The sequence below is a fragment of the Limulus polyphemus genome, unplaced genomic scaffold (assembly GCF_000517525.1).
Source record: "Limulus polyphemus unplaced genomic scaffold, Limulus_polyphemus-2.1.2 Scaffold3553, whole genome shotgun sequence".
In the NCBI taxonomy this organism is placed as follows: Eukaryota; Metazoa; Arthropoda; class Merostomata; order Xiphosura; family Limulidae; genus Limulus; species Limulus polyphemus.
Genome location: NW_013669163.1, coordinates 38,693 through 63,816, shown reverse-complemented (window position 1 = coordinate 63,816; position 25,124 = coordinate 38,693). Strand labels below are relative to the sequence as shown.

The following is a 25,124-nucleotide window of genomic DNA, read 5'->3' as shown; positions in this document are numbered from 1 at the left end:
AAATATGGTTAAAAGGTCTGATTAAGAAGTTAGTGCACATGATCACGTACAAACATTGTAGTGGTTTTTAGAAGAAGAATAATGAACTATTTGAAAGCTCTCAAGTTTTGGATCTCGTTTGAAAACCAATATAGTTAAAAGGCGTAAAGTATGTACAATTCATATGAATAAAGAGAGAAACAGAACACATAAGGTGGATTTTTAATATTACATAAGGTAAGGCTTGTTGTTATTTAATAGCATAAATGTTAAGTAACAATAAAGTTAGACAGCAAGATCTAGATACCTTACAAGTATTCTTAGTTTAAATTTTCTTTTTTTTTGTAAGGTGTGCTTCTTTTTACATGCGTAACTGTGTCTCCTTCCTCTCTCCAAAAGTGTAAAAGAAACAGTTGTTACCACTAATCAAAAACATACTTATTTCTACTTTTTAAGCTTGTTCAACTTTATTGCGTAATGTAAATTGCCTGTTGATAAAACGGATATTTTTTGGCAATATCTTATGTTAAGGAGATATTAAATTGATTCAATCATTTCAGTTAAAAAGTATTACAGTCCGCTCAGTCTAGGCTTCACAGAGAATGCTGGCTTCTCAGAAATTTGAGAGTTTCTATAATAGTGTAAAATCTGCCTTTTGAAATTGTTCGTTTAAAAATTCAAAAGCTAATGAAACTCTTGCTTTGATAAACTCACAAAGTTTATATAAATTAAAATTTGAATATTTTTTTATTGTTGCTTTCCATTTTATGTGACAGAAGAGCTAAATGAAAGCAAAGTATAGAGAAATGGCAAGAATTTGATTAAACTTACATGTGTCAATCCAGCCATATGGTGCCTATCAGGTTCAGCATTTAGTGCTAACTTCATTTAAGATATGTGAAAAGTGTGTGATGTCATTCACTCAATAAAAATTTGAGCCATGTAGCAAAAGGTATCTCGGAGAAACAAAAAAAGAGACTGGTTATGATGTTTCTGTATTTTGAGTTACTGTTCATAATTAATGTGTTTATAATTTGGAATGGGTTGTAAATATTATATAAAATGGAGAAAATATTATTGCTTACCTTTATAACTATGAAAGATATAATTTGTTGGACCAGCCAGGTTTAGGTACTGTGTTTGGCAATCAGTGAATTACTGTGAGCAGTGATTAAGGCTTTCCTTTATCTGCTGAGATTCTAGCTGTAAGAGACAGATTCTACCTAGCACTGGTATTATTCCAGTTTTAATTTTTTGCGTATCTAGTACATATGAAATGTTATTTAGAACCAATGGAGACCCCCGTTAAAAAAGTTTTGGATTTCAAGTGCTACATTATAAGTTTTAACTTGTACGTACAGTTTATGTTAGGCAAAACTCTGCCATTCTGTTTTTTTCATTCCTTTTCTTTTGTTTACTTGGTTTTATATCTGACTAATGTCTAGTGTAAGATTATTTTATGAAAGTAAAACTGAGCAGTGTTTATGTTGATACTGAATAGCAAGTAAGTAGTGGTTAAGTGCATGGAATTAATTCAAAACCCAACATCTTGTTTTAATAATTGTTAAAGTAGAATATTGCAATGTTAGAGTGAAGACTATTTTGGGTTATACAGTTGCTGTCAGGAATGGTGCTTTTCTCTTTGACATGACAGAATTAATTTAATTTGTATAAATGTATTTTTTTTATGTGTTATGTATATTGGAGCTAAATAATCTTTTTGTTTTATTGATTTATATGAACATGGAATAAAAGTCTTTGTCCTTTAATCTTTTATCCTACTTCCTACTGCCATTTAGTTGTAAGTTATCGCTCTTTGTCGGGTCCTTTGTTTTTTGGTTTAATTTCCAAGAAAGCACCCAGGCTCAGAGTAACAGTACCAGAGATATAGCACCAACAAATGAGAGGTACAAAGAAAATACTAGTAATAAACTGTCAACTGGTAACCTGATCATATCTCCTTACAATACGAAGTAAACTGATAATCAAAAACAGGGGTACTAATAATACTGGTTCTAAAATAACAACTAAAAGTCTAAAACAGATGTAATGAGACTATTTGTATTGAATTAACTTTTAGAATAAATACACTGGTAATACTGGTACTGAACTATAAATAATAATAACAGGATGGAACTGACAGTCAGAACAAGTATGCTGTTAATGCTAAAAATCAATATAAACCAGTATAGTGGTAATATGATACAAAATTAACAAACAGAATATTTATGCTGAAAATGCTGTTAAGTAACTTCCGGAACAAATGTGGTTACAGAAGTGGACAAATGCTTGACATTTCAGAATAGATGTAGTAATGAAAGTGAACAACCATTTGAACTTTCAGAACAGATGTAGTAAAATAAATGGAAAACATTTTATCTTTCAGATTAGATGTAGTAACAAAAGTAGACAACTATTTGAGTTTTCAGAGCAGCTGTAATAATAGAAGCACACAAGTGTTTGAACTTTCAGAAGAGATGTATGAAGAGAAATGGACAAGTGATTGAACATGTAAATTTACAGTATGAAAATATTTCTAAGAACAAAAGAATACATTACTAAAAATGCATCATAGAAACAACATATAACAAAAATAGTTAGATTATCAGATAACATACTTTATCTGTAATTTTATATGTTCTGTGTTTGTTGATCCTATTTTGTGTATTGTTACATTATATATATTTTTTAACTGTGCAAAGTAACAATACATTATTATTATTATATTATCCTTTTGTTTTAAAATCTAAATAGTTAATTAACGACTAAAACCAAAATAACACAGTAATGAAAAGCTTCAGAGAAGTGTGTTTAAATTTGTAGTTGATAGTGACAGTATTATTAAAGTGTTTAATAAACTTGATGCTATATATGTATAGTCTGCTTTCTCATAGAACAATAAAAAATTCTTTCTGGCATTTATAGCACAAGATCTTCGTTTTTCTGAAGCAGTTGATTTCCGTGATAAAAAAGAACATTTCTTTGACACACATGGGCATGTGAAGAGGCTTAGATCTTCTGAGGAAGCTACTTTAGAGTTTAAAGAATTCATTCCAAACCAAGAAAAACATTTGTGCGATATATATGAAAAGAAAGAAAATACACTTAACAGTGATGAACTACCAAGCATTGCTATTGACAAAGAATCAGGCATTGAAAGTGATATGAAAGAAAGCAGTCCTAACAATGATAAACAATCAAGTAGTTCTTTTAAAATTGAAGCCAACAGTGAAGAACATTCAAACACTGAGATAGGCAAAGAAGATCACAGAACTAACACTAAAAAACAATCAAGTGCTGAAAGAGATGCAGAAGAACCCAAAACCAGCAATGAGGAACAATCAAGCACTGAGATAGATGAGGAAGAATCCAAAGCCAGCAATGAGAAACAGTCAAGCACTGAGAGAGATGAGGAAGAACCTAAAGCCAGCAATGAGGAACAGTTGAACACTGAAAGATATGAGGAAGAATCCAAAGTCAGCAATGAGGAACAATCAAGCACTGAAAGAGATGAGGAAGAATCCAAAGTCAGCAATGAGGAACAATCAAGCACTGAAAGAGATGATGAAGAATCCAAAGCCAGCAATGAGAAACAGTCAAGCACTGAGAGAGATGAGGAAGAACCTAAAGCCAGCAATGAGGTACAGTCAAGTATTGAAGTTATCGAAATAGATAATAAAGCTAACATTAAAAAAGAAACAGATATTATGAGTGAAATAAAAGAAGGCAATCCCATCAGTGAGGAACAATCAAATGCTAAGAAGATAGAAGAAAAAGTCAACAGTGAAGGACAGCCAAGTATTAACATAGACAAGAAAGAAGAAATCAATCAATATGAAGAACAGTCATTAATCAAGTGTGATAACAAAGAAAATAAATCCAACAATGAAGAAAAATCACCAATTAATAATGATAATGAAAAAGAGAAAGACAAAATGAACAATTGGGAACAGTCTAATATTGAGGATAAACAGAAAACAGTCAAAAGTAGTACTGGGGAAATAACAGGAAGTGAGAAATATAAGTTTGAAGACAGTCCCAGTTTAATGGATATAGAAAAAGAATTCTCATCTAAAGACCAAGATATTTTTGTATTTGGGGTAATAATAGAACAAGATATTCCTGGAAGTACAGGTGATAATATTTTTGTAATTTTTTGTCTTTTTTTTTGTAATAGGGAGTGTTAGTAGTATGAGTGAATTGTAGGAACTTAAACATTTTTACAGATTTAGTTTCATACATTACAGAGCTTTTAATAAACCTTACACTAGTTTATCCACGTAGTACAAAACTGAATTTTGTACACACAAATTTGAATTAGATATTTTTTATTAAAGTAAAATACCAATATATTTAGTCATATACAATGCCATTGGACTTGTCAAGTTATTATTTCATTTTGTGATCATACCTCCTAGGCTGTTAGTCGTCAACATTAATTACAAAATGCAATTCTTGTTTTTAGACATAGATATAGATTTTAGCAGAAATAGATTACATGTGTTTGTAAATCTATTCATAATTTTTCATGAACAAAAAATTTGTTTTCAGTTCTCAAAAACAAAATAACTAAGTATAATGAATGCAATTGTATGGTGGATTGTATGTTTGTTTTTCAATTTCCTAGAAAGGGAGCTGAAGACTGCCTGGAGGGGTCACTTGTTTCAATCGCTCTCTTCACTATACACTAGTGTGTTGTCTGTCAGTCAGTAGACACTAAAATTACATCAATGAAGGGATGCTTAATGTTGAGTCATGAGAAGAATTATGCACTCTGTAGGCTACAACACAGCATGTCATATGAACTTCAACAGAAAGAAATAAAAATATTTGTTACTCTTAATACTCTTTCAAGATGATAAAGCTAGTAGACATAGAGCTAAAATCATTTGTGGCTGGTTCATTAAGCAAGACACAGACTTCCCTTATCTACCCTGGTCTGTACAGTTCCCTGATCTCAATCCTATTGAGAATCTGTGAGATCTGATAGGAGAAGCTATCAGGACACATGTTCCATTACTGTCAACTTCACCTAGAGAGGAGGTAATATTGATTAACCCTGTGTGCACAGGTGGGGGGTTAAAATGTGCATGCCTCAACCTTGTAGAGAGTGCGATTCAACATAGTATTATGAGTTTGATGTCAGAGTTATCATTTCATGTTATCCCATGCTGCTGATTTCTCAAGAGTTCATGGTAGAGAAAAAAACAGATACAATATCCAGGGATGCTGAAAAAACTTTAGATATCTATTATAAATTCAGAATTATAGCCAACATTACTTCTTCAGTATGGGGTCAATCCAGTGGACTGTGCACATTCAATTAAGAAATGACCAAATGATTGAAACAAACATCTTTTAGATACTAGTGGAGTCATTACCATGCTATAGCCAGGCTCTAATCAAAGCAAATGGTGATTCACCATGTTATTTAGTTAGGATTTCTAATATTTGGGCAGTAAATGTAAAATGTGTGTGTGTATTACAAATATTATTGGCTTCTACACTACAGCTTATCACCATTAACTGTATTATATTTCCTAACAAACAATTAATATTTTGTACATTTTAGCCATTGTTTACTGATACAGTTGTCCATTACAATTAATGATGTTTTGTTTATTTCATTTCAGCCAGTATTATCGTTTCAGTATTTTTTTTGTCTTTAAGATATTGTATATATACAGCAGTAATTTGCTGTTTAATATATCATGTGATAATCGTATATATTTTATATATGATATAACTATAGTAGTAATCTTTTGCTTGCTACACTACAGCAAATGACAAACACGTATTACTGTATTTTTTAAATTTGATATATCATAACTAGTAGCATACTTTTGTTGCAACATTATAGCAAGTGACCTTCATGTATTTTTATATTTGGTATTTAACATTATTTTCTGCATAATGCTCAATAACCACCATGACACTTTTATGTTTGAAATATTAAAGTTAGTGACTACCAGCTGTATTCTAGTTGTGAAAGAATGCCGTGTACTTTTAGTTGGTTATATATAACTATTCTTATGTATATTTCAAACACTAAAATTCACCACATATGTATTACACAGCATAACTTTTTTTTTTCCCCTCCTTTGCGGTAAAATTTAGAGATTGGTATGTAAACGACACTGAATTTCATTTTACCAGGAGTTGAGATGGACAGTGCAGATGAAACTCCTAGTCCTAATGATGATGATGATGATGATACAACACAAGAAGATGATATGAGCAAACTTAATCCTAGCCTCTTGTTATACAGGTGTGGATTACAGTATAATTTTTTCCTAAGAGTTCTTTCACTTTAATAACAAATAATTCCAAAATTTTTACATATCTTGTCACTACATGCCAGTTTCATGTTTTTTAAGGGTTTGTTTACCCTTACAAGAATATATTCCAGGATCTACCAAAGGTTTTAAAGAACATTTTCTAGACCCAGTAATAATTTTATACCAAGATCAGTGGTTATCACATTCATTCTTTATCCCATTTTCTGTGACTGTAACACAGTATTCAATGAAAGATGATACAAGATTTATTATAATAAAGTTATGTATTGTGAAATATATTATGAAATACCATGTTATTTTTACTTTTGAAATGGTTTCTTGTGAAGTGATTTTGTTGATCTGTAATTTTTGATTACTATTTGTAATTATATGTTATACATTTGTGTATGTAGATGCAGTGTTTTGATTGGCAGGAATACTTATTAGGCTAGGATTTTGTTGAAATACAAGAATAGTGTTTGCCTAGTTGAGAGTATTTTAGTAACTTGAGAAAGAAGTTTGGTTATATTAATAAGTCAATATCAGAAGGTCTTAGATGGTTTTTATTGAATGAATTCAAAGAGAATGATAGTCAGTAATGATTAGATAAAAAAATGTTTGATAACTAATGAAAAAGAGAGCCCTTGTAAAGTGAATGAGTTTAAAAATTTTGTTTGGATATTGTAAGATTATTGATCCCCATCTAAACATAAATAGGCATAGTTGGAGTCATAATTGTTTAAAATAAATTGTCTGATTTTCATATGTGGAAGAAATTTAACTTCAGCAAATTACTCATTTAAATTTAGAACACTTTAAACAGGAGATTTAAAATTACTTTAAATATTTTGTTGTATTTCTATACATAGTTTTATTTCTTAACAAGTCTGTTAGTGATCTGACAGTCCCAAAAAACAATCCACTTGATTCCTAAACATTTTGTGTTGGGATTGAGGATCAAAAATAACTACAGGTAAGGATATTTGTAGAGAAACCATATGTATTTTGGAGATTTCTCACAAAACATGAAGATTTGAAAAGCAAAATGAAGGAACATAACAGAAAATTGGAAGTATAAAACAGAAGAATGGAAGAACAAACCAAAAATTAATTATAAAACTAAGGATGCAGATAGTCCTAGGTGGAGCATGATTAAGATTATGACCAGTGATTTAAGAATGTATTAGGGCAACAATACAAGTAGTGTAAAAAACAAAAGCAAATATGTACGTAAAAAGTAATGCAAGACATTGTGGATGTTATTTCCATTTATTCAAGGTATGTATAGAGGACTTTAAGAAGCCATGCAGATCAGGTTTGATACTGTATAGACTTCATATGAAGTCACTGATTGTAGGTTTACATTTATTTAAAAATGTTATTTACCAAGACTGCTACTTAAAATAGATCATTGAGCTAATGATTTAAAAATTAGGAACTGTAGATGGTAAGATTACTGGAGTATCTTAAGTTTACCTCATCAGTGAAAGATTTGTATCAAAAAATTGTAACTACTGTTAGAGATCAAAGAATGACCATGACAGATAAAGGACAAGTATCAGTATTAGATTGCAGGCTTGCTAGATTCTCTGGATATCTGTCAGCCAGTGCCAAGGAATATCTGCTATAGTTTACTTCATTCCCCACCCCACAGCAGTTGGAGTAAATTTGTCTGTGTAATTTTGTACAGCTATGCTTTCAGGAACTGTATTTATCAACAAATTCCTTATATGATTTAAACCACAAGTTAAACTCCATATTCACTACTCAAAGAATAAAAATACAAATTATGTTAGAATATTCCATGAAACATATACATCAGGACCACTAAGAATATTTCTTTATGAATGGATAGTGATTAGAAATAAGTCCTCCGTTTAGATGCGAAATCAATGATTAACTTACCACAAAAAGTTGTAATAATTATTAGTTCGATTAGTCCACCTGTCTGAAAAACTTACTATAAACAATGTTTGAGAGAAGAGAAAAAAAAGAAACTGACAGAGGATGCTAAACATGTGGTATTCTGTAGTCGTTCTGGGTGAAGATATGTATATTACATTGAAATGATCAAGAAGTATTAATTTGAAGGAAACCATTCAATTTTATTTTGGAGCTGGAATTCATCACACCAGCTAACTCAGAAAATGCACTCAAAACAGTGTAATCTAATGTGCTGGTTAATATTGCCTTATCTGCTCTGAAAGCAGAATACAGCAAGTTTAATGTCTAGTATTCTGGATACAAAATGATAAACCCTATAACCTGAGCACTTTCAAAAGGTGGATCTTTCTTCTTTTCCAAAGATTAAAAAAAAAGTGAAAGTATGGAAAAACAAAAAGTTTGCAGATATTGCAGAGACATCACATTGCAAGATATTTCAAGAAGTTGTCAACTTTGACAGAAAACAAGGGTAAAAGTGACCCAAAGCTGAATAGGAGAAGCTCAAAAGATCATCTTACTGGAACAGAGTGACAGAAAAAGCTGATCTGTAGTGTCACCAGTAATGATCAACTGAGAAACTTGAATTAGCTGAACTTGAGAGGAATATTTCTGTTGAAAGTTTACATCTAATCTGTTTGAAAAAGATATTTATTGTTTAAGGAATCTGCCTGTAGGTTTGTAACATAAAAGGAACACCATAATGTTACATGCTGAATAGAAGTGGACATATTCCCACATTTGTTTGACAAGACACCATCTCTGAGAACAACAATTACCTTTACAGATAACTATAGAAAGCAGATCAGTAAGGGCTTCTGATGTTTATGATGTTCCAGCCAAGGAACAAATGACGACCAACATTGCAGTCCAACATCTTTCAATATAGTATTAATTATATAGTCACAACAGAGGAAGGCATCAAGAGATACCTCATGAAGAAATATGACTGCATTTTGAGACTGTCCTCAAAATATTTTGCAGCATGTGTTACAACAAATGTGACCAAACTTCTTGTGAATTACTCAACAGATAGTTGTAATGGTTTTCAAATGAGATCCAAAACTCAAGCGCTTCAGGAGAATAAAGGATTGTTTAATAAGTGTAATGAAATATACAGACACGGATGTTGATGTCACGTAAACCAGATGTTCAATATGACTTAGCCTTGAGAACTAGTCAATCATAACCTAGAGTTGTTGGTGTCAGGTTTAGTTTGTGCTAAAAAAGAATTAAGTGTGATAATACTTATAAGAAATGTGAACCACTTTTTATGAAGATAAAAATTAAATAACGGAAAAGGTGGTGGGAAATAGAGAAATTGATAATGTGATGACATATACAGGAAATAATACCAATATGGAGAAATCAAAGCATGAATAATACTAATAATGTAAAGTAAGATTAATTATGAATTTAGTTTTGAAAATATTTTCAGAGACATACAAAAGTCAACAATCCCGGGATCGAGATTGATGCCATTTGGCATTACAGTATTTAATAGTGCTATCCAGTAAGCTTCTTTAATTTCCCTGTTTCTGTTAGATGTAAAATTTGTCTCAAAACCTGTCAGTTTGATATCTTTAAGAGAGTGTCCAGGCATGTTAAAGTGTTTTGTGACTGGAAGTTCATTGTTTGTTTTGATTGTTGATTTGTGGTTATTAAATTGTTTCCATATAGTTGTTTTCATTTGACCTACATATTGGAAGTTGCATTTTTGACATTGGATTAAGTAAATAATGTTTTTTTGTAGAGCAGGTTATGGGTTTAGTGATTTTGAACTGCTTTTATCAGAAAATTTGACCATTTCCTGCATGAACTTACAAGTTTGGCATCGCTTGCTACTTGCAAGGATGGCTTCCACCTGGTGTCAACTTAAAGTTAACTTTAGTGTGAACTAAGTGTGAATGCAGGCCCGGCATGGCCAGGTGGTTAGGGCGCTTGACTCGTAATCTGAGGGTCGCGGGTGCTAATCCCTGTCACACCAAACATGCCAAACTTCGCCTTTGCCTGGTCCCAAGTCCAGGATGAGAAAGAAGGAGGGTTGGGCGCGGGGCTAGCAACTCCACCCCATAAAAACCAACCTGCTACAAGTAACTGCAACAACACCTTCCGTTGGCGAGGTGTTGTTGCGACCCTATGCTCCACTGGGAGTTTACAGGAATAAAAAAAAAGTGTGAATGCAAAGGTTTATTTTTTCTGAAAGAAATGACAGGAACTTCTGTAAAAATGTGTTTTAATCAATCATCAAGTTTAAGGGGGTAAATTTTTTTTTTATTATCTGAGGTAGGATTTTTAGTTTTGTACGATAGGTAGTAACGTGATACAACAACAGAATAAAGATCTTGAAATACAAAAGTATAACCTCTGAATAGCTTTTCTCTTTTTCATGCCATACTTCTACATTACCTCTTGTCACTTCACCTTATTTCTGTGGCACTTCATCGTGCTTCAGAAGGATTTTCATTTTTTTCTTCTTTTCACCACTTTAGCTTGTACTACTACTTGTGCTATATCCTTATTTACTTGGTTCCTCTGCTGTCGGGACTTGTTGGGTCAGAATACTCTCCTAACTAAAGTTTGCCTGCCTCTCTCTTAGCTCCATGATCTTTGTTGGGCTCTTTTTCTTTGTCTGGAGATTTTGGTGGTGTTTCTGACTCTCTGGAGACTCAGGTTGAGGCAGGCAGCCCTGCATCAGTCCTTGTTGTTTTCTTTGGTTTCTGGTCTTTTTCAACCTCACCCTTTGTTCCCATTCCTAGGTCTGTTCAGTCCACTTCTCATTCCTGCTTCCTGATCTTCTTCCTGTTCTCCCAATTCCTGACATGAAGGTCATTTCTTATCTTGTCAAAGCCTATCTTGCCAGGTTTGGCCTAGTGGACACCAGTCTGTCTCACTTCATCAGCCTTTGGTCTACATTTTTGGCTGACAGATGGGTTTTTAATGTTCCTGCACAAGGCCTATCTCTCCATTTCTCTTTATCCCCTTTTCCTGTTTCCTTTACTCTTTCCTCCGACCTTGTTTATTTTCAGTATCTCAAGGATGCAGTCTCAGATGTCTTGGCCAAGAAAACCATTGAAAAAGTATGTATCTTTACTCTGGGATATTAATCTTGTCTCTTTATGGTCCACAAGAAGACTGTGGTCTGGCATCTATTTATCAACCTATTGTCTCTCAACCACTTTCTAATCATTCTGCTGTTTGGGATGGAGGGTTTCCATTCTCTCTGGTGGCCCTTTTCACTCAGTCTGTGCATGACAAAGGTCAGTGTTTTAGAAATTTTTTTACACATTCCAGTTGCTCCATCCTTCAGACATTTTCTCTGTTTTGTCCATTGTAATCGAATTTTCCAGCTCCATACACTTCATTTTGGCATTGCATCTGCTTTTTAGGTGTTCAACAGAGTCATGGGGGCAATTGCCTGCCATACTCACAGATTGGGGCTGAGGTTTCATTATTACATAGAAAGGACTCATTCTCTCACACCTACATTCTTGTGCAGGAAGCTGCTCAGCTGGACTGGCTAGTTTAAACGTTCTAAGTCTTTTCTCACAACTACCAAAGTATTTGGTACATATGGATGTGTTCTCATCTTATTTCATCTTAGCCTTCACCACTTTGCTTGCAAGCAATGGCATATCTTATCACCAAGGTTTGTGCTTCTCATTTAGGGTTTCTGGCTTCTCTAGAACTACTCATTTTTTTAAGTTGTGCACGTGTGTCTCCTCCAGTGGACACTGTGTGACCAGTGGAATCTTTCTCAAGATCCATTGTCCTTAATAGTGTGCCCCCTCTCTCTCCTCCTTTTACGGACTTGTCTTGGTGGGTAGACAGTGCCAATACTATGGTGGGTATCCTCTTGCTGCCCTCGATTGGATCTCCATCTTTTCACAAAGGCTTCTCTGTCAGGCTGGAGCACATCTCTGAACAGCAACATGACTTTGGGAATGTGGGATCCAGAGGAGCATTCGTTCCACATCAACATACTCAAACTTCTCGCAGTTCATCAGGCATGTTAACATTTCCTCCCCTCTTCTCATTAATCAGTTGGTCATGATCCACTCCGACAATTTCATGGTTATTTTTATTTCAATGTGTCTCACTTTCTTTCATCATATTTTTGTTGACCCTTGGTCGAGATTCTTCAGGCTGGCATGTGGATGAATTCTCACATCTTCGTCTCCTGTTTTGTTTTCTATAGAATTTCGACTCCATTTTGTCACTATTCTTCAATCTATACATGGTCTTTGAGAAGTACATTTTCTTTGTCATCACTCTTTTTCTACATCAGGCCAGGAATAATGAATAATGTTTAACCCATCTGCCTTTGTTCTACCAGTCCGTACTATTGAGATGGGAAGTTCTGCAGAACCACTAGGTGTATTCTTGTGGTATTCAAATTACTCAATTGCCTAATCCAGACTGTACTATTTCATGGACTATCATGAAGAAACCCAGCACCCACTTCTTTAGGCCATGCTTGCTGGCTTTTAAAAATAGATTTCATGGTTATCAAATTCACTGTCTCCAATAAAAAACCTTTCTAGCAGGCATGTGATGGGAATCCAGACACTTCTCTGGGTCTCCCCAACACAAATTCTCTCCCTTTCTTCAAGTGAATCGTGGGAGACCTTTGCCACTTACCAGTTCGCTGGTACTGGGGTGGCAGACTTATGAGAGTTCTTCACTAATTGGGTACAGTGCAATATGGTGTGTGTAGTGCAGGTCACCTCTCAAACAGATAGTGTACCCTCCTCCTGCAACAGGTTGGGTTCATTACCCCAGTCTCTGTCTGTCTTGTTGTGTTGAGGTTAGACACAGATCTTATGTTCTGATTGTGCCCTAACCACACTACTCTTCTTGGCTCACTGACCACTTATGTGTGGGTGGTTGGTTGGTTATGCAAAAAATTCCATTCAGTCATGTGACACTTAGGGGTCTTTTGCCTTTTCCTGTGTTTCCTTCTGGGAGAAGAGTATACCTTGGTTGAGACAAAGTGAGGTCCCTCACAGGAGTGCACCTATGGATCCCTTGCCATCAGATGTCACACTCCGTGGAATTTCCCTTCAGGTGTTTTTTGAAGGGAGCTCATCTAGGTTTAATGTTTGCACTGACTGCTCCATCATATTAGTGTGAGATTCTAGCTAATCTGTATTTGAGGTGAGGTATCATCTCAAAAGTTAAACTTTTCATTATCTGAAAATGTATTTCTGATAGATGCCTTTCCACCCTTCTTCCCCACTTCTGGTGCACTTTTTTTTTCTTTTGCTCATTTAAGAATGAAGTTATTTCCAGTGCAAATGATTCAGGAGAGTTATAGTATAAGGAGGTTATGTCACCCTCCTATTGGTGGAGGGCTATCATCATGTTTTAGAGCAGTTTCCATTCAACATGTGATTTTAGGTGGGAATTAGCTCAAGTCTAGTGTCATGCAAAAATCATAGGCAGATGCACTAGTGAGCAAGGTGAGTATCTGTCAGAAATACATTTTCAGGTACAGTAAATGTAATGTCAGTAGACTGTATTTAAATGAAAAGTGTTTGCCTTCTCACTTACAGAATAAGTACCAACATAACATTCAGTATGTCTTGTTAATTGAATAACAAGTCATCTTTCCTTATGGATTAAATGACTTAAGGCAAAATTGAAAAAAATTGCCATACAAGACAAAATATGTCATTCAACTGGTCTTAGAGGTCCCATACCATCATAACAATTCCCAGTATACTCATTTACTACTCTCAATATATAGAAATATTCCTTGAAAGAGGAAGAAACTATAGTATGAAGCAATAGGTCTCAGTACTTATACTTAGGCACCTTCAATTATTGTTGTTAAAAGAATGCTTCCACTGCCTGAATGTGAATAGTACATGTCATCTGCCAAGTATTAGTTCTACTTTTAGACAAAATTATTGAATCAGCCTGAAACTACTGCATAGTGACAGTGAAATATGGTATAATTTTTATCATCTTTCACCAACTGACAAGTTTGTTATTTCATTAAAGGCATCTTAGGCAGTGACTTGTGGGACACAAAACTAAGAGGAATGTGGAAAGATCTGCAGCTAATGTGATTTTTATCACAAAAGCTAGACCTTAAGCTAAACCTACTTTCTTAAATTTTATTACTAACAATAGTTTTTGATTGGACTTAGTGTGCAGCATTAAATGAATGTATTGGATCGCAAATGTAATAACTGTTAAATAATGGTACCTTATAAATTAATATTTGTGATGGTTTAAAAGTAAGTATTTATATTTTTGTGATACAAATATTTTGTTTACATTTGTTTGTTGTTGTTGTGAGATACAAGTGTTTAAAAGTACAATAAGTTAGAAAATTAAAACAGCTGTAATTCTAAAATGGATAAACTTGAACTTAGACCAACATGGCTGATGAAAACCACTAGCTTTCTGGTGCTCAGTATCTTCTGAAAGCAGAAAAAGATGAGGTAGGCTTAAGAAACCAAAAGGCACTATTTTCTATCTTTGCAATGCAATATATTAAAAACACATGAAGAGAATACCATAAGCATGAATCAAAAAACTGCTAGTACTAAAACTAGTGGAAAATCATTGCTACAATTTCCTATCATGTTGTCTTAGGATTTGAATAAACCTTAACATTATGACAAAAACAATTCTAAAGAGGAAAAGTAAACAAAAAGGGGAAAACCTGTATATTTGATTTGGGTCTTCCAAACAGATGTCTCATGGGCACAGCAGTTGCTAGTTAAAATGGGTCCATTACAGCTACAGATTTTCTCTGAGAACACAAGGAAAAGAAATTTACAACAATTTATTACCATAACAAACTTGTCAACGGAGAAGATGTACCAAGGAATTGGGTCCAGTAGTTGTTCACAGCACTTCTGTGTTTCTGCCACAGCATCATCAAATGGAACAGTAGACTGAAAATTTTTTCAACACTTTTAAGTCAGCATGAATAGTCAGTATATCATCTGGAAGGAAGTAGAATCTTCACTGAACATATATTAAACAGTTGACTTGTAAAGTCTACACCTGCTTAATCAATAGATCGCATTGGCAACATGTACTTTAAATATTTATTACATTGGTAAGAGTTCATAGAACCTAAAACATTTCTCTTTGTGGAATTCGTGAAAAGATCTCCTCAATGAGAAATGAAAAATTCTTGAAATTTGTGGAATAATGATCATATTTGATCACATCTAAAACTACCACACAAGAAATTCATAAGCACAAACTGGAAAAGGACATTAAGAATGAGCTAGTTTAATTTCTGTCCAACAAGGTCCAGATTCGTGTGTGGAATGTGGTTAAAAATGCTAAGTATTACATGCTTTTGCTGATCCTTATCTCAGACATATGTTAAATAGAACAGATGACTGTGATAATTTGGTTTGTCACTGCTACTGAAGACATAAGCTAAACAGAATACATGACTATGATCATTTGGTTTGTCACTGCTACTGAAGACATAAGCTAAACAGAACATATGACAATGATCATTTGGTTTTTCACAGCTGCTGAAGACATAAGCTAAATAGAAAAGATGACAATGATCATTTGATTTGTCACAGCTGCTGAAGACGTAAGCTAGGCAGAACATATGACAATGATCATTTGGTTTGTCACAGCTGCTGAAGACATAAGCTAAACAGAACACATGAAAGTGATCATTTGAATCACTGTTGTTAAAGCCATAAGCTAAACACAACACATGACAATAATCATTTAGTTTGTCACAGCTGCTGCAGACATAACATAAGCTAAACAGAACACATACCAATTATCATTTGGTTAAATGTTCATACTTTTCTAAGAATTAATTATCTTTGACTATAAGGTGTTGGTATCAGTTAGTTTCATTGTTTTTGCTTAACACTGCATTTCTTATGTCCCTTATCTATTTAACATAACTATCTAAGAGAAAAAGTATAGACTTTTATTTATGAACAGTTTCTTGTTATCCTTATAGATTTTATATGTATTTTGCTAGTTTTGTTTTTAAGAATACAACATAAAAATGTTTATTTTTGGTTAAACGACTTAATAAAAATTTGTTTTCTGAAATATGTTTACACTGTCTGTGTTAGTGTAAACAGGGGAATTACACGTAAATTTCAGTTTTTTATACTGGTTATTAATTGAGATTGCTGTCTGTTTTAGAGCTGCAGCAGCACACAACATACCTGTCATGTGTCAGGCTCAGGCATACGGTGGGGATCTAAACTGGAGTAATGATGAAGACAGAGGAATGTTGCCTCTTCACCAGGCAATAATGAGTGTATGCTTTTATTTTTTAATTAAACTAGTTACCAGTTGTTGTAAAATAGTCTATTGTTTGGGTACTTATATGTTATGTTGATTATGTTGAAGATTATTAAAGGTAAAATTCTCCCCATTTAACTTCATATTATTCAGCAGTTATATTGTTTAAGTCAAAAATAATTTTTAATGCAGGTTTCTAGACTCGAAAATGTAAGTTCACATAGTGAGCCATTTAAAATCTCATTTGCCACTCTGTTATTAAATAAATATCAGTAATTTCAGTTTCTCACATTCTCATGCCCAACATACACAAGCATAAAACAACTAAAGGATTATTAGAATTTTTGATATTTTAGCTATCATAAGGCAAAACTACTTTTATAAAACAGTGTTATTTTAAGGCTCTTATACCATAATTAGAAAGCCAGTTAACTATAGGACATTGTTTACTTTGTGCATTTAATTTTCTGTGTTCTTAGTTGCATTATTTAAGCAAATAAAAATAATTAGTGTATTAGTACCACGAGTATAAAACAAACAAAAAAAAAGGCTTAAACTTCTGCAGCAGCCAGGTTAGATTAGATAAAATAATGAAGTAATAATAATAATAGTAATAATTCTTCACCTGGTATGCCCTTGAGCAGCTTGTATGTAACATAATTCAATATGGTAACATGAGCTATGTATTCACTGAGTGATTTACAACTTGTGTGGCAGGATTATGAGTTAGACATGATTCAAAGGGGAATAAAATATACTATTGTGAGCTTTAAGCTATTTATGATAAACAGTTGTAGCTTCATGTTACAATTTGCAGTCATGATAGAAAGAAAAAAAGGGTGATTTAGATTTATTTTGTATTTTTGTGTGGTGGTTATGAGGACTCAAATCAACTGAGTGCATATAGTTAGAGTAGAGAGCCAAACCCACATGTCATGCCATCCTATCACTTACTATCTTTTCAAAAATGTCAGTGATTCCTTTTCACATTTGTTGTTGAATTATTTATAACCAAAGAGAAGGTTTTGATTTACTTATTTCCATATAAGGCTAGCTTATTCAGAGAATAGTTTTGAATTATTCTGTGTACATATTCATTTTTGTTATTACCAAGATCATTTTAACCAGGTAAGGAAATATTTTTAATGCACCTATAGCTGAGTTAGAAAGCCAGGGAAAGTGTAATTGTTATAGGACATTGTGTCCTTTGTGCATGTTATTGTTTTGTATTTTAAACTGCATATTTGAAATTAACAAAAAATTAATTAAAGTACTAACAACAACATTACTAAAAACTAGGATTAACTTTTATCAAGACTTCAAAATTTCAAATGCAAAAAATTACTAGACCCACATATAAGTGCTGTATGTCTTGTTTCTTATGTTATTTTTATTTATTGCTATTAAAGTAACTAATATGTAAAAATTAAAAACTTATTAAATTAGGTAAGAAACCTAAATGAAAATACATGCTAGCTGCTCATGCATGATGTAATTCATTACTTTGTGTACTGTATCTCGCACTATGCCCTTGCGGAGTGAATTTTTGCTTTGTTACGCTAGTTTAGCTGTTAGACATAGTCCAAAGAGCAATGAAACAATAAAATAAAATTAAAGCAGTTGTGAAAACATTAAAGGACTGAAGATTTTAGGATTAATAATTGTAATTGTCTGTTAAAATATGTGGTCATTCTAGAAAGAAAAAAGATAATTTAGATTTATTTAACTTTTTTTTTGTTTTGTTTGGTGATTACAAGGTCAGTCAAGTTGACAGTTTGTGTTAGCCTAAAGAGAATAACAGATAAAATATAAAATTTTACTGAAAAAAATTGATATTATTTAGGAGGTTCTAGAGGTTATGAAAATTATATATAAACTGTAAGGTAAAAAAGGATTTTTATTCTTAATACGAAAATCAGTGTGCACTCAAGCTAGTCGGAGTTTAAATCAGACTGACTCGGTAAACTTACAAACAAATCATCAGTAGAAATAATTAATTGTCATTTTTACTATAAAAGCTTAGCAAATTTTGTGAAGATACCATAAATAAATTCAGAATTATAATAAACATTAATTATCCAATACAGGATTGGTCCATTGGACTGACTACAAGTATTAAAGGTGCCTTGGAAAGAGGTCATTCAGAGGAGTAGTTGGGAATACTTTGTTTTTAACTACACAAACTTGATGCCAAGCTGCTCTTCCTGTTGTATTGACCACACTTCAAATTGAAGTGGAATGTCTTGAACTGTAAAGTTGAGAATCCACCTTTAGCAAATGTTCATTTAGGAGTGTAGGTTGAATGACTAAACATTTGCATTTCAGGTCACATGACAGATTATGAGATGCCTTATAAAATGAACTGAGAGGTGGTAACTGACTAGCAGTAGTTTTTCCCTGTTATAGTTAAATATTATAAATTCCAATTTACTTTCAACTGTTTTCTGAAGCAGAGTTTTGAATGTAATGGATATTTTGTTTCCCATCTTTCTTTAAGCTAGCCATATGGGACACTGAACAGTGAGTGTCCGTTTACAGTATACAAGTATATGTTGAGTTCATTCTTAAAGACATCTAATATTAAGACTTGTTTTTTATGTACTATACCAGGACATCTTGTATATCATTTCATGGTTAAATCATGGAAAAGAAGTATGTTATTTGAGCATGATCTTCTTACTATGTAGGGTTTTATCACAGTGTGAATACACACACAATTTTAATGTGTCTTTCTTATTGTATAGGGATCTATTATGGCATGTGAATATTTACTTTTGAATGGAGCTAAGGTTAACAATCAGGATGAGGAAAGAAAAACTGCTCTTCATCTTGCCACTGAACTTGGACATACAGGGTAGGATATTTTACCACCATTTTGTTTTTCATACAAATATATGATGTATGTAACTCTTTACTTCTGACTTAACACTTATTTAATAGATAAGTTATAAGTATTAATTTTTTTACCCATCTTTAGAATTCCCAAGATAACTACAAATTTTCAAGAACAAGCTAGAAAAAAAACAGGCATTTTTTCACATATTACGAGTCTATCTCACCATATGAAAACTTCAAGCCTATGTTACCATTGACTTACATATTAATATTTCTTAACCTTTAATGTTATGAATTGTAAGATTAAAAAGAAAAAAAATCTTAAGCCCTTGAAGTAAATTACAAAATATTGAGTTTTACCTGTATTAAATTTATAGCTGAATGCATGGATATATTTAAGTTTTATTTATCTAAAACATTATCATATAATAATAATAATTGTTTTATGTAATAATGTAAAGTAATGGATTTTGTCACCTGAAGTAAAGGACAGAAACAATAATATTCTAAAGTATAGGATTAGGTGTTATTGATCACACTGTAGCTACTAAAACAAAGCTTTTTTTATTGTTATGAATGATGTATAGAACTAAAGATGGAAATTCAAAGTAAAGATATAAGATGTAAAAAATGTAAACTTGCAGTTAAATTTAACTGTATGACTAAACCAGTCTTTCATAGATTTTATGTGTGAGCTGTTAAAGTGGAAGATAGCCAGGTATTTATACTTTTTTGTATAAAGTATTAAATAAAAAAAAAAGCAAGATAGTCCCAAATTCAGATTGAGATTTATTACTGTAAGTATAACTATTAACAGGCAAGGAGAATAGTTCTTAGTTGGTATTGCCACTTGTAATATTTATATTAGAGGTAGAGCAGACCATCTTTTAACTGTGATTTTTTTTGGAACACAAGTGTTTCCAAGGTATTTATTTTTTGTTCTTTTAGACAAGTTTGTCAGCTGTTGAAAAGAGGGGCAGACCAACATATTGTTGATAGTGCTGGATATAATGCTCTTGACATAGCAGTAACCAATGCTAATGCTGATATTGTAACATTGTAAGTATGGGATATATCATCTGGTGTTTTACAAGTGGAATAATTATTCAGATAACATTGCTTTAACCTGATCAGAAGAGAAAAAATTACTCTTCCGATAAACACACAGTTAACACTTTAACTTTTTTTCTTAAAATGTTTACCATTTGGTCTTAATGCATTTTTGAAATGTTATGATTATTGCCTATTTTATCTATAAATATATGTTTGTATCTGTATTTTTGCTTATTAAATACATTTATCCTTGAATAATACAAAAAAAAAACAATAGTATGACTAATTTTTATTGAAATGATAATTTTTTTCACAATAAAATAATTTTTGGGGCAGCTTAACTTGCCAGTTAGTATAAGAACTTCATTTCTATTTAGTTTTATGACTCGGGTGCAGTGTAACATGATCCTGTTACACAACTAAATCATCATTCTGTCATCTTCATTTTAAACAAATCAGTAACATAGGAAATATCACAAGCTTTAATTATAGTAATCACTGTAAGAAGATTTAGTGTCTAAAGTACTTGTTTAATTTGTGTTTATAAGTTTCACTGATGTAATTAAATCTCACAAAACTTTACACGTAGAATTAATTTGACAGTGTAACATATTTCATTGTACCTGTTTTAATCACTTTAGACTAAACTTCATTTCTTAATGGAACGAGCCTTTAAGATTTGAAAACTGTTATTGGATTTTATACACAAGAAACCTGATTTGATATTATTAGTGATAGTATTACTAATGATCAGAAGAAATACAATTAAACATGACCATAGATTATAAAGCAGCCTAATATTGTGTATTGAAGACCCAGGATATTGAATTTTGACCATTAAATATTAAATGGTGTGTGACTAAGACAGTAAGAAATAAATTACAAAACAGCAATATGAAATTGTTATTTGCATTTTCACCTAATACAACAGGCTAAGACTTGCAAAGTTAAATGAAGAAGTACAAAAAGACGAATTTGGAAATTCAGGTAAGATTTTTTTTTTAACACTGTCAGTGTGAAACTAATTGCGTGTGTAGTTGTATTTTAAATAGAATTAGACACATGTATGATTACTTAAGACGAACAGCTCTTATTATTTAATACATATGCTATTGTAACTTGTAATATTTTCAGCAAGTTATATATTTATAAATTTTGTATAATTTCAAGAATGAATTTGTTAGTGTGAATGATAACCAGTAAATTATTAAAACATGAATATACACACATTTAACATTTATTACCTCTGCTGTCGAAGGTGAAACGGAGGTTATGTTTCACATGTGTGTGCGTTTGAGTGTTTGTCAGCAAGATTTCTTGAAAATGGCTGAATAGATTTGGACAAAAGTTAGTACACATTTGAACTATGACCTATCTTAGAAGGTCACGAAAATCCAAAAAATCCATGTCTGGGGACCGATTTTTCACACTATTTTTGCTCAGTCAAAAATGGTCAGATTTTGATGAAATTTGGTGGACATATGTAGAATATTATTCCTCATTATCCTGCCAAAAATGGTCTGTGTCTGTTGATAACAATGGACATACGGACACATTTTTCTATTTTTGGAAAACCGAATACGTCAACGCTGTGTGGCAGAGTTATGCACTCTACTGAGTAACCCTCTAGTTGATCTATTTGATGCATTTTGGGGTAAAAAATGATTTTAATTTCTGTTCCTTTTTTTTAAATCTTGAACAGGGCAAAATATTTAAAATGTAAATCAGGTATATTTGTAGTAACTAAAAGGTTTAGTGAGATAATTTCCATTATTTTAAATGCAGGATGCATTTAGTGATGTTTATCATTTTTTAGAAGAAAATGTCATAGGATAAACTCATTTATTATGAAATGGTGGTGAAAGTTTAATGTTGGCAATTTTTGTCCTGTATAAAAATAATTTAATTAGATTTCTTTAGTTTCAGTTATCTGGTAGAGGATGAAAGGTTCAACAAAATCTCTTTGTGTCTTATAGGAGATGAAACATATAAAGAGGTTGTTCGAGACTTTTCTCACATGGCCTCTCATAACCCTGAAAAACTGTATCGTCAATCCAATTTGGCAGAGTGATTTAATGTAGGAGCAACATTATTATCCCCAGTTTCATTCAGCATTATTTCTACCCTCTAAGGATTTAAAGATTGCAAAAATTATGTTTCATGATTTATTTGATCATATGAATATTATTAGTATAAGAGTGTTTGAAAAATGTACATTAATTAGTTGTTGCATATTTTTTTTTCAGGTCTGTTTGTTTTGAAACTTTGTGTTATAAATGCTGAAAGAATTTTATGATGGTGCGTGACGTGTACTTATATGTATGTATTTAAAAAACAAACTTAAAATCAAGATATGAATCTCCACCAGTCGGTAAATATTTAGAAAAAAAATTTTTAATGAACTTTTTGAAACTGATATAAAAAAGAAATTAAATAATATTTCAGTACGAGCCTTTTAAGCCCTCATTCACACAACTCGCATATGAGAACTAAACTACATGTAGTTCATTGGAACAAGACTGTACTTAAACTTTAACCCTTTGTTGCTTTCAAAACATTTCCTTATTTTCTACAAATCCTTTAAGGTGAAGGTTCACCCTACACCATATGATAAACAAGAAGTTGTAGTTAAACTTCAGCATTGTGATATTTTTTAGGAGGAAAGAAGCTATATTGCACTTAAAGTTTAATCCTGTAATATTTTTAGAGGATCAGGAAATGTTTTTCAATATACAGCTGACATCAGAAATGTTAGAATTAAGCCTTTATTAAACCTCTACGGAATGTAAACTTTAATCCTGTTGTGTTTACCAGTGGTGGTGCTATAGCTTGATCATTGGGATGGTTTGGGCCTTTACAATACTAACACTTGGTAACAGATGCACATATTTGGGAAAATAATGAGTAGAGAAAATACATTTGCTGACTTGACTTTAATCACATTTTATACAATAAGTATTTTAATGTAAGCTTTACTCTTTCATATAGTCTATTTTATGATAGACAGCATTATTTTATTTTATAGCCTAGGCCTACTGTTTGCTTTTTCACACACAACATTCTAATTCTGCATACATCTCTCCTGTGTGTGAGGTTAAATATATGATGTATTAGTAGATGAATAATTAATAATCTATAACTAAATAGGCCTGTCTATTGTGATACTAATATAAAAAAATAATACAATTTCCAGGTTCAACACATCTTCCATCTCATGCAAGCGCTCTACCATTTATGCTAACTTGACTTTAATCTCATTGTACGCAATAAGTATTATAATTTAAACCTTACTATTTTCACATATTCTATTTTATAGCAGATGGCATCATTTTATTTTATAGGCTAGGCCAACTGTTTGCTTTTTTACACTTGACATTCTAATTCCGCATAATTTTTTTTTGTGTGAAGTTAAATGTATTATGTATTAGTAGATGTATAGTTAATTAGCTATAAGTAAATAGGCCTATAATGCTATATTCTAACTAAATGTTAAATCAAACTTACCAAAAAATGTCAAGTCTGCATAGAATTTATTCGTGTAGTGTATATGTTAATAATAAAATTACTGGTTCTGTAGCAGACAGTAGATGAGTATATCAACAAAAAATTGTCGTTTTATGCATTTTCATGTGAGGGAAGTGTGACCTGCACAGTGAACGCAGCAGACAAACAAGCAAACAAACAGAGATTTTGAGTTTTATATATAGATTGGCATTCTTCAGCTGTTGAGTAATATTACAAGTTATGAAAAAAGCTGAGTAAGCAGACCAAGTAGACATAGCACTCTGATGAAGTGTTATTTTTTCCATGATTCTATGTTTTTAGGACCATTTCTCCAAAAGAAAAGAACCAAAAGTAGTAAAGGCATTGTCAGTTTTAGTTAGTTATACCACCTTCTGCAAAACAATAGGTGATGTCTTGTTCGGTTTTATACTCTAACCACGAGACAAAAATACGAAACCCTATAACCCAAGCATTTTCAAAAGGTGGACCTTTCTTCTGTTTGAGAAAATGAGATAAGAGTTTTGAAAGGGTGGGCACTGCTGAGGCTAATTAGAGCCACTTGCATGATAGTTGTATTTTTGCATTTTATATTAGGATAATAAAATTGTGAGGGATTTGATTGGTTCAAACTACCCCCCCCCAAAAAAAAAGCCATAATGATATCACTGGTTCTTTCAAGGATTAAAATTTGTCTGCCAACCTTTGTAGATCTCTACCAATTAAGAAAGGTTCTAGTAAATTTTGAAGTAACCATCAAATTATTTGTATTCTACCACTCAGCCAATTCAAACAACTAATTCTTGTTGACATTTAATAATGTTATGAAAAATAAAACTTGTTAAAAAAATTATCATAGAACTTTTATAAATAAGTAATGTATTTTGTATGTATTTTATTTCCAGCTTTGTGCTTAAAAACATTCCATGTTATATAATTGTATTGCACTCTGTTATTTTTCAACAGTGATAATTCTGCATTTTAGCTAAACCAAAGTATATATACAGGTGCTTATATGTGCATGTTGTTATCTCTTGAGTATATACCTATGTTAAAAATTTTTGGTTGTGTAAATTTAATATTTAAAATAATTGAAAATTTTTAGGTAGTACAAATAAAGCATAAAAAGAATAAAAATACAGAAACTTTGCTTCTCTTGTTTTGAGAACAAAATAAAACATTTTTTTTTATTACATAACTGTGTGTGAAAGATTATAATACTTCAGGTGTTTCTAAAAAGTGATATCATAATTTATGTTCTGTTGAATACAAAGAATAATA

General features: G+C 32.1%; 1 protein-coding gene across 2 annotated transcripts in view; it reads left to right on the top strand.

The window, feature by feature from the left end:
• Positions 1–23,419, top strand: part of LOC106469576 (arf-GAP with coiled-coil, ANK repeat and PH domain-containing protein 2-like) — a 63,356-nt gene extending 39,937 nt beyond the window's left edge. Inside the window, exons 17-23 of one of the 2 annotated variants that reach the window (XM_013930079.2) lie at positions 2,905–4,113; positions 6,136–6,247; positions 16,353–16,470; positions 19,199–19,308; positions 20,238–20,348; positions 21,274–21,329; positions 22,319–23,419. In XM_013930079.2, the coding sequence (XP_013785533.1) occupies positions 2,905–4,113; positions 6,136–6,247; positions 16,353–16,470; positions 19,199–19,308; positions 20,238–20,348; positions 21,274–21,329; positions 22,319–22,413 (1,811 nt within the window). In that variant the 3' untranslated portion in view covers positions 22,414–23,419. Of the gene's footprint in view, positions 1–2,904; positions 4,114–6,135; positions 6,248–16,352; positions 16,471–19,198; positions 19,309–20,237; positions 20,349–21,273; positions 21,330–22,262 lie in introns of both variants that reach the window. The other variant, XM_022398149.1, reaches the window with a different exon arrangement.
• The last annotated feature ends 1,705 nt before the right edge of the window (positions 23,420–25,124 follow it).